The sequence below is a fragment of the Oncorhynchus tshawytscha genome, linkage group LG12 (assembly GCF_018296145.1).
Source record: "Oncorhynchus tshawytscha isolate Ot180627B linkage group LG12, Otsh_v2.0, whole genome shotgun sequence".
NCBI classification, from domain to species: Eukaryota; Metazoa; Chordata; class Actinopteri; order Salmoniformes; family Salmonidae; genus Oncorhynchus; species Oncorhynchus tshawytscha.
Window position 1 is genome coordinate 35374387 of NC_056440.1, and position 11218 is coordinate 35385604.

The following is an 11218-nucleotide window of genomic DNA, read 5'->3' on the forward strand; positions in this document are numbered from 1 at the left end:
GAATGACTTCAGCCTTCAATAGATATAGGCCTATTTACGCCCAGTCTCTGCCACTGCATGCGCTCTCTGCTTACCCTGCATCTGATGCCAAGAACATTTACTGTTGAGGTCAACATCCCTGCCATGATTGAACCCAACCAAGGGCACCCCAGGCTATACAGGACACACATCTCTCCCATTTACACAAATGCAATTTCCACATCTCTTTCCGTCAGTGACTCTACACATAACTCAAGAGATCCACGTGGGCTCTCCTGATGGCGATGTCACAACAAAGAGAAAGGTGAGGGAGACGCACGATCAACATTCAAAACACTGGGAAAACAGTAATAGACAAAATACAACAACCAATGTCAAATGTGTCCTAAACACACATTTTATACACAAGCATTGCAAAATAGTTGTAAATATGTGGTGTAAATCACAGTTGTCTTGTGTGTAGTATGGCTATGGATAATGAGCATGTGCTATATATTATATATATTATATATATATATATATACACACTGTATATACACTGTATATAACATTCATCCACCACAAAATTCCTCAGTCACTCCAAAAATGGGCTTCATATTTTGCACACACATGCAATTTGAGAGCAACATGAACTCATCCTCTGTGCAAAGACGGTCATGCTGGCTAAAGCTACAACTCTTAATGCGAGGAGAGAGAGCACCTAGGGTAAGGGATGCGCCTTAAATGCTGCCCTGTTCAGCAATAGGTCCACTGGTGTCATAATAAAGGCCATGGCCCTTAGGTTTAAACCTCCCTATTCCTGCTCTTCTCTTCAGGGTTTTCTTCCTCCAGCCCCATCCTGCAGAAGCCTGGAGCAACGTTTAGCTAAACCTGCTGGCCTACGTAGGCAGAGAGAGTCCCCTGAGGGCTGAACAATCAGACAATTTCAAGATCATGAAGCATTAAACCAATCCCGGCAGGGTACACTAATTAAACAGCCGAGCCCGGTACAGCCAACCAATCCCCACAGAGCAATTAAATCCATCCCCTCTAAAACACTGTAGAACCTGTCTGGGGAAAACCGGAGAGAGAGAGAGAGAGAGAGAGAGAGAGAGAGAGAGAGAGAGAGAGAGAGAGAGAGAGAGAGAGAGAGAGGGGTGAGTGAGAGCGAGAGCGAGGGAGAGAGAGTGAGAGAGGTAGTGAGAGAGAGAGGGAGTGAGAGAGCGAGAGAGGGAGTGAGCGAGCGAGAGAGTGAGCCAGAGAGGGAGCGAGAGAGGGAGCAAAAGCGAGAGGGAGGGAGCGAGAGGGAGGGAGGTAGCGAGAGAGAGAGAGAGAGAGAGGGAGGGAGCGAGAGAGGGGGAGAGGGAGGGAGGGAGCGAGAGAAAGAGGAAGGGAGGGAGCGAGAGAGGGAGGGAGAGATGGAGGGAGCGAGAGAAAGAGGGAGGGAGGGAGCGAGACAGGGAGAGAGGGAGGGAGCAAGAGAGGGAGGGAGCAAGATAGAAAGAGAGTGAGAGAGCCAGAGAGAGAGAGGGAGTGAGAGAGCGAGAGAGGGAGCGAGAGAGGGAGAGAGGGAGAGAGGGAGCGAGCAAGAGAGAGAGGGAGCAAGAGAGAGATAATATATAAAAATGAATCTGGAAAAAGAGGAAAAACTATAGGGGAATGCAGTAAGAGACTAACATGGGAAATTGAAAAGGAGCGATTCAATTCTGCTCTTTGTTCTTCTTCTCCTTTATTTTATTTTTAATTACGATTCAAAATGCCTGAACAGTCCCTTTGTTTTAACTGGGGTGGGGGAGTCTGTGACCACATTATAATGCAAAAACAGTGACCCTGTTGCCATGAAAGATTGCATATTTAATTCCGATTAGAGAGTTCAGGAGCCACCTTGAAACTAGCAGAAAGAGAGACTGCCTTAGGGCCTACTTTACACACGCGCAGAGCTGCTAACACAGTCGCAACACACAATCAATACCCCCAACGTCCTCCGCCACCAAAATAAATTAGAAAGTGACAACAGAAGAACGACATCAATTGCGATTCCAAAAGAAGTGGTTGCATGGAAACGAAGGCGTGTGGAATGGGGAGCGGGGAGCATGGCTATGTGGGGGCAGAACTGATCTCTGGGACATTGCTCTCTTTTATCCCTCAGGACATAGTGACTTCATCAGTCAGATCATTAAGGAAACACACTATAAATAAATCCTTATGAAACACATTCACTTTTTTTCATGTACATTTGCGGTCTGTTGTTCAACTACTTAGGCCAAAAACAATCAATTAGAAAAAGGTAAAGGAGCCAAATGTGAGGGGGCAATCAGTCTAAGTTGAGTCTCCATTTACCCACTAAAGTGCATACATCTTAAAACCCATCAATGATCATAGACAGAGCAAGACATCAATCAAGGACCCAATGAATGAATGAATGAATGAAAGACCCTATTGTTTAGTCTACATTTGTATGGCGAGTAGCAGAAAGATATCTCCTCCCATGTTAACTGTTACTTAGATGGAAGTTCAGCGACAAGACAAATGCATTTTCCTCATGACTTTATAAAAAGCAGAAATCACCAAAGAAGAGATACGACAAGAGCAGTAGTGGCGTCAGGGAAACAGTAGCCTGGATGGAGAGATAGACTTGGTCTCTCTTTTTCTCGAGTGAGGCGGTGTATTAATCATAGAGCAGCGCTTCACGTCTACACTTCCTGTTCCTCTCCATTAAAAATGATAAACTGTTCCTCTTAAAGCCACTCGCTCGCTTCACGGTCCCAGTCTGCACCTTTCGTAGTAAAAAAGCAGAACTCTTCTCAGATTTATTCCATCCTGCTCCCATTGTTGGAGATGAATAAGATAGTAATTAACTGGAGCGGGGGTAGCAGCTGCACAAAGACAGGACTGGCTAACATAACAAGCCTGATCCATCTGTTTTTGTTGTAACCCACCTTTTGTATTATTTCTATAAAATGGAGGACATCTGCTTAGCGATAACAAACGCAGTTTGGATTCTCAAAAAGAACCATTGAAAGAGAGGGACCATCTTTTCTCAGGTCTTCCCTCTCCTGTTGAAATGAGGACAAATGGGCCCTAGAAAGATGTACAACACAGAGCCCACCGTATCCCTCCTCTCCAGTAAACACTTTGAGCAAAGACACATAATAAGAGCCCCGGGATCCCCATAGAGACCCTTGAGAAGAGCAGGGAAGCATTGATCTCATGAGCTTAGGGGCCCAGGAGCACCCTTCACACTACGCTCACCTCTGCTGCACAACAGAACAGGCCCGCCAGCATCACCAGCACACATCATACACCATACAAAGCCCAGCTCTCACACAAAAACCAGGGTTCCTTCTTTTTTTTATCCTGAAGGACAAAATGGACAATAGAGGGAATGAATTAAAGCCACTGAAGCCCTGCCAAATACAGCAGGGGAAGGGTGGAATAGGGACGAGAGAGAGAACGAGAGAGAACGGAGGAGAATTGAGGGGATTCAATATAAGCTCAGTAAAATGAAAAAGAAAGGCTTGGTGTTCAATACGTCTGCAATGCCGTCACAGTCAAAACAAATAAAGAGGGGCCACTGTAGAGACACCGCTCAATATGGACTCGCTGGGCAGGGGACTGGCTGTCAGCAGGGAGAGAGGACACAGATTTATACCCATACCGATGAGCCATTACCTCTCCCCTGAATCCTCTGTCTCCCCTCGCCCGCTTGCCTGACGCAGTGCTAAGGAAGAAGAGCATGCCTCCTGCAGAGTAATGTGTCCCTGAAGTTTTGTTAAACCTGGTTATTTACTCCTGCAATGAAATTGCTTCAGTCTAGGAGCAGCGGAATAAAATAAACAGGAACATGAAATAGATCATGCCTTTTGCGAGAAAGCACTGTCAACTACCAAATGGGGATTACTGCTGAAAGATTGGGGTGCAGGCTTTGGATAGGATAGGGCTTTTAGGTAGGTCTGAATGCTAAAGCAGAGGGTGAGACACCGGAAGAGAATCCCAAGGGTCACGAACATATGATCAGAAACTAATCTATGATTCTTAATATTAATAATATCCAAATGTAGATCCTTGTTAGAAATGGTCTCACACCGTTGAAAAAAGAAAGCCTACCTCCGAGTTTAGTGAAAGCATCAACTTATCATCATTACAAAGACATCCTCACGCACACCCATAACAAACCGAGTGTACTTATTCTGCAAACAGGGAGATGAATGAGGCAAAATGGCTGTGGATGGCGGCTATGGAAATCTGCTTGAAGGAAGGTCAACGTGATTAAGCTGACATTAATGACAGGTCTACTCTTTCTGTGAGAATGCTCACCGTAGCTGTCTCTAAACCCATTTGTCATTCCACTCCAAATGCTGAAGCATCTGCTTTGAAGTCTCTACCACTAACGCTACATAGAGGTTAAACAGCTTAATGCTGAAGTCAGTTTCACTTCTCTCTCTCATGTTGCCTGTATTTTATGTACCCGGGTTATGGCTCCTGGATTTCACAACTCAATTTACCCCAGCTAGTCCTGTAAAAGCTGTCTATATTCTTATTTGCTTTGTATTCGCTGTCAAAGAATAAGAGAGGGGCTTATGGTAAACGAGACCATGACAGACGTTAACCTTCTGATATCTCCTAATGAGGAGGAGGTGTGAAAGCATGTTGGAAGAATGTTTATCTAGCAGGGTACGGGATGCAACGCAGACCTGTGGTGGTGATGCTGCAGCTTATGTCCCACTGCTTTTTAAAATGATGCTTGATCCACTGAGGCCTTTAGAGAGAGGCCAGTCAAAGAGGAGATTGCAGGGACAGCTCCAAAGGGATGGACATATCTTCCCTTTACTCTAGTAACATTTTGTTTAGCATTTGAGGTCGGCTTCAAAGCTTAGCATCCATCTCTGACTCTGCATGTGTTTGTATGTGGGAGTGAGTCAATAAAAAACTGCACATCTGCATTACCTTGCGTGCACGAGTATGGCTGTCCTTACGTGATTAATATGTACCCGATGGAGGAGGTAAAGTGGGGCTCCCGAGTGGCGCAGCGGTTAAAGCACTGCTTCTCAGTGCTAGAGGCGTCACTACAGACCTTGGTTCGATTCCAGGCTGTATCACAACCGGCCGTGAATGGGAGTACCATAGAGCGGTGTACAATTGACCCAGCATCGTCCGGGTTAGGGTTTGACCGGGGTAGGCCGTCATTGTAATTAACCGACTTGCCTGGTTAAATAAAATATATATAGAAAAACGTGCACAGGTGTGCGTGTATGTGTGTGCAAGAGTGTGTCTGTCTTTGTGTGCATTTTCTTATTGCATACCCTGGGGCTCTGTCTCCACCCATGCTGCCTCCCTGGGTTGCCCATGCTGTTTGTTGTTGAGGCTATCAATGGATGCCTCAGGAGCTATTCCCCCCTCTCCTCCTTTATAGATCACTCATTGGACACAGTTTTCTCAGGACACAAATCCTAACCCTCCTTTCAACCCTATAGTGCCCTAGACCTGGCAGTTCCGGAAAATGATTAGATTATGGTAGCGCCTAATGTTACAAAAACAAAAGTATTAAAACATGAATGAAAGGGAAACAGAGAGCTGTTTTCACAGCCAATTTCAGATTGCAGGGTTTAGGGGGGCGGGAGCTGCTAGCAAACGGTGTACAGAGAAAGCAGCCAGGCTCACAGGATGCAAAGCAATTTCACTGTTTGGCAATAGTGTTGTCTCTGTCTGTGGATTAGAGCTGACACGAGAGTGCCTGAGTCATGCTAAATGTAGAACAATCACAGCCTTTTGTTCCTGATCTCGACTCAATCCCTCAGAGAATGATGGAGAGAAGAGAATGGAGATGCATGGGGCTGGAAAATGGCATCAAAAAAGCATATTGCTAATAAACCATATAAAATGAACACAGAATTACATCACTTTAAGACAACAGAGGGATCCTCAAATTAATTAAATATAAACTGGGACCACAGTAATGATATTAAACTAAAGTTAGTGAGTACATTTGGATACGCTTACTTGAAACTTTGAAAAACCACATTGCATTACACTTCAAAATGTACCTGATTGATAGTTGATTACTTTAAAGAAATACATGATATTTCCTCAATTCTATTTTGGAGAGCTAATGTGTGACTTTATATACGAATACAATACACAATGTTATTACAATGTAATACCTTCTCATAAACTGTGTCCTCTTGTAGTCAGACCTCACCTTGGGTCTGAGAATGCTCCCTACTGGCTGAATGATCTCCTGGGCTTTCTCCCTATTGGCTGAGAATTGGCTTGGGCCTGGCAGGAGCTGGCAGGACAGCTCCTGACCCGTCCTTTTCCATGGTCGCCAACAGAAATGCCATCTGGCTGGTGTGAATGATTACCGCGGCAATGGCCATGTGACCTGCGGCCAGCGAGAACCAAGGTCACTCCACTTCCATGCTCTCACTTTCCCTGCCCTGTTTTTACAAAGCTGTGGATGAATCATTCATCTCAGACTATTCTACCACAGAAATCTAGTTCATAGACATGGTATATTTCACAATCCTGTTTGTTGATATTGATAACAGCACTGAAAGGGTGATGGATTAAAGTCTGTCTGTGATCAGAGGGGCATGTCACACTTTGATCTAGAATAGATGATTCATAGCAATGTTCTTTAAAATAGACACCAGGATGGTGAATTGAAATGAAGCAACAATGGAAGGTACTCTGATAATGTAACATGCCATGTGACATGTTTTTATCCTATGGCATCGGTATACCTAAGAGCAAGAATAAACTAAAAGATCTCCCCTGCGCTTCAATTATGTCTCACTTAGTTTATAAGCATATTATTACCATTTGCTGGTGGTGATCTCCAGATATAGATCGCCACTAGTATCCTTTATAAAATGAATTAAATTTCAAATTGTCAATATGCAAATACGACCTTGACAATTATGGAAAACCATGTCATCAAACTAGCAATGCACAAAATATAAGATGATTTTGACCCTGGACAGACATATAAATTGCAGCCTAAATGTTATGGTGAATCATTTCTGTCAGTGACAGTTGATTAATAGAATAATTCATAAATGACTGTAGGTATAGAGCTACAATATACACTGAGTGTAGAAGGACATCACCTCTTTCCATGACATAGACTGACCAGGTGAATCCAGGTGAAAAATATGATCCCTTATTGATGTCACTTGTTAAATGTGACTGCAACTCAATATTAGGAAGGTGTTCTTAATGTTTTGTATACTCAGTATATATATATATATATATATATATATATATATATATATATATATATATATATATATATATATATATATATATACACTCAGTATATATATATATATATATATATATATATATATATATATATATATATATATATATATATATGTGTGTTTTGTAGCTATTTCTATAGATTCTAAAGTGTTTTCTTCATTACAGAAACTCCAACATGACTGACATCAACATTGGCATGTTCAAGATGTTTCTATTGAATAATATTATTCAGAAACGACATGTTAGACATGTTCTTCTTTTCAACCTTGCATTATAAACATTACGTTTTCAAGTTAAGGTAATGTGCACAAGTACAGTGAAATTCCTTTCTTGACAGCTCTAAACCCAACAATGCACTAATCAATATCAACGTAGTAGTAAAAAATAACATAAATTAGAATGACTATGTTACACAGAAGATCAGTGGCCTTCCTCAACGTTGTCATAGATATCTGGATCTTTTTGGTTGGAAATACTTTATTGTGAGCTAATCTTAGCACAAAAGCTTTCAGACCTCGTTCAGGTAGGAAAATTTGAATTTTCTCATTTAAGTAGTCTGCTGAAACCTGAAAAGCAGTCCTTACATTGGATATTTGATTCTAACATTGGCCACTAATACAGGGTTGCAGCAAACGAATGATGTAAAAGCATGCTATTTTGTAGGCTAACAGGCAAGATGTGAATGAACCCCTACGTAACACAACACAGCTCAACTCGCCCTTTGGATCCCCGACTACATGAGTAGTCTAGCGATTGGGGGGCAGAATAACAATCAGCTCTGATTTCTTCTCCGTAGGCTTTTCCGCAGGACCTGACTTGCCATGCTCCTGTCATTTCTCATGTTACAGAACATCAATCATACGGCAGACAGTGCCCTTGCGCTGGCCGAGCCTGATTTACAAACATTAGCGGGGAATACAATTACACAGTCCTTGCCCGAATAGCCTAGTGCTCACAATGCGGCTTGAGATAAGGGAACCGGGCTGAAAACAGAAAACCTTATTTCGTACTGAGACGCACAGATAGGCGAATTACATCATCAACACTGTGGCTTTTTAGTGATGTCAAGTGTTACCGAAATGTTATTGAAACTGGTTCATTATAAATGCTATAACATATGCTATATAGGAAGTCGGCAATATATTGTGAAACTATTTGTCAATTTACTAGACAAGTTTGTAAAACCGACTGGATCATTGACAACTTTGTGATAACCAAGTCAAAATATGGGCTGTCTATTTTGTAAAAACATCATTCAGATGTCTGACTATTGATCATTGAACACGCTTTGCATTTAGCCTGCATCTATAGTCTACACACTATAATCATTTTACACGCATGTTACAACGCGCACCACCGGAATGACCAATAGCCTAAATAGGCTACATGATAACATCATAGGTAGACTAAGCCTATCTTCTAGTTTTCTGATTGGGTTATAGTCTAAAAGAGAAATAACAAACAGACAATCAATTAGCCTGGTTATGTGGCTTGAATAATCGATCAAGATTATTTAGCAGATGAACAGAAAAAAACTTTCATCAATCTAATTGTGCAAACAAAGTTGATTTATATAAAAAACGAAAGACAACATTTTTTTTATCATACATAGAAAATAAAGTAGAACCAAATGTCGCTAAAGAGATGCAGTAGAATGCACGACCATCATGTACTCATAGAATAAAACATTAAGCTGGTAAAAAGTTACGTCCTCGGAGCTAAATTCATGAGGGCATAAAAAGTTTCCGTTCTCTATCTACACCATGATGAGCACTATAAAGAAAGAATCGTATAAAAAAATATAAGGGTTAAATCGGTGATGTTGATCCCAGCGGTGAACGCAGAGCGAAGGCTATACAGTGCGCCTGTGCTACTCTATGGTCGGTGCTCCATCGCTGATCAATGATTGAACTGAACAAAGGCAGAAGAGGATCAATTTCTAATAACTATCAATGCAACGCCGCCGATTTCTTTCTCCATTCGTCCACAGTTTACACATTTCACATAATTTTAAAGTACATAATGTTATATGAACAGATATAACCAGAAGGGTAAAGGATAACACTAACCTGAAGCCGCCGTAGATTAAATTTCTTCCAATATTGAAACATCGATCCCACATCGGCGGCCATCTTGGGGATATTGAAGAGATTTTTTTCAGCGGCTGCAATAAATATGTGGGCTGGATTCCCCTCGCTAACAACGTTTACGATAAGGCTACTCGTTCTACTTGAACAAAAATAATAATGAACACATGAACGTCCACTGAACTAACATAAATATGTTTGTTAAAAAGCAGTGATATCCCGGTGGACCCCGAGTGCTCTTTTCTACATAAAAAAAAGAATATCCATGCATTTGTGCAGTCCCGGATATTAACTGGACAATTGCACTTGATTTTGGTTTGGCAAAGTTATCAATACTGACGTAAGGGGTTGACCACAACCGTCTGGAAAAGGGGAAGAGAACAACAATGTGACCTATGCATGTTGTGTTTATGGAAATCCGTCTACAATAGTATGAATAAAACAGTTGCGTCCATATCTTGAGTCCTAAATACTAGTAGGCTACACAGCATAGTCTACCTCTATGTATGTTTACACCTCTCCTTCCATTAGCTTATGCTACAAATAACAGTGAATGGGTAGACTAGGCTTTGAATTAAAAAATCGAAACCCATGAAGTGCATTTGTATTTCTGCTCATCAGAAGCAAGCGGCGCAGATCGTAACCATTGCGAATGCATCCACCTACGCTGGTGAACTAATACAAAATTGTTTACTCTGTGACCATGTTAAATTATGACCATGTCAAAATGTGAAATAATACTGCAAAACTGCTTATATAGTTTGCCTAATTTGAAATAATAACTTCATAATAACTTTAACTAACCTTCCACTGTCTTAACTTTGATAAATGATTCCTACATATAGGCCTATTGCTGCCACCAATTATATATATTTCACATTTCCATACAAATATGTTTTTTATTATAAATATGAATTCATATGTGACAATGAATGGATCAATCTAACCACTGGCTCTATATTTGATCTCTGAACAGTTGCTGGTGTATGGTGGGTTAACTGGGTCTCAGAAGAAGTGGGTAGGCCTATAATGCAGGCATAGACAAAATACAAGTAGGCCTATCTATCTGGGATACATACTGGTAAAAACAAAGGCATAGAGTGCATTGTAAAGTATTCAGACCCCTTAACTTTTTCACATTTTGTTATGTTACAGCCTTATTTTAAAATGGATTAAATACATGTTTTTCCTCATCAATCTACACAAAAATACCACATCATGACAAAGAGAAAACAGGTCTTTAGACATTTTTGCAAATGTATAAAAATTGAAAACAGAAATACCTTATTTACATAAGTATTCAGACCCTTTGCTATGAGACTCAAAATTGAGCTCAGGTGCATTCTGTTTTCATTCATCATCCTTGAGTTGTTTCTACAACTTGATTGGAGTCCACCTGTGGTAAATTCAAATGGCTGGACATGATTTGGAAAGGCACAAACCTGTCTATATAAGGTCCCATAGTTGACAGTGCATGTCGGAGCAAAAACCAAGCCATGAGGTTGAAGGAATTGTCTGTAGAGCTCCGAGACAGGGTTGTGTCTAGGCACAGATCTGGGGAAGGGTACCAAAAAATGTCTGCAGTATTGAAGGTCCCAAAGAACACAGTGGCTTCCATCAAATTTGGAACCACCAAGACTCTTCCTAGAGCTGGCCGCTCAACCAAACTGAGCAATCGGGGGAGAAGGGCCTTGGTCAGGGAGATGACCAAGAACCAAATGGTCACTCTGACAGAGCTCCAGAGTTCCTCTGTGGAGATGAGAGAACCTTCCAGAAGGACAACCATCTCCGCAACACTCCACCAATCAGGCCTTTATGGTAGACGGAAGCACCTCCTCAGTAAAAGGTACAGGACAGCCTGCTTGGAGTTTGCCAAAAGGCACCTAAAGACTCTCAGAAACAACATTCTC

General features: G+C 41.6%; 1 protein-coding gene across 4 annotated transcripts in view; it reads right to left on the reverse strand.

Moving 5' to 3' along the window:
- Window positions 1–9521, reverse strand: part of cux2b (cut-like homeobox 2b) — a 115419-nt gene extending 105898 nt beyond the window's left edge. For 2 of the 4 annotated variants that reach the window (XM_024439011.2, XM_024439009.2), the window contains exon 1: window positions 9291–9521. In XM_024439011.2, coding sequence (XP_024294779.1) covers window positions 9291–9353 — 63 coding nt within the window. In that variant the 5' untranslated portion in view covers window positions 9354–9521. The remainder of the gene's footprint in view (window positions 1–9290) is intronic. The other 2 variants (XM_024439013.2, XM_024439010.2) reach the window with 1 other exon arrangement.
- Between the last annotated feature and the right edge of the window lie 1697 nt (window positions 9522–11218).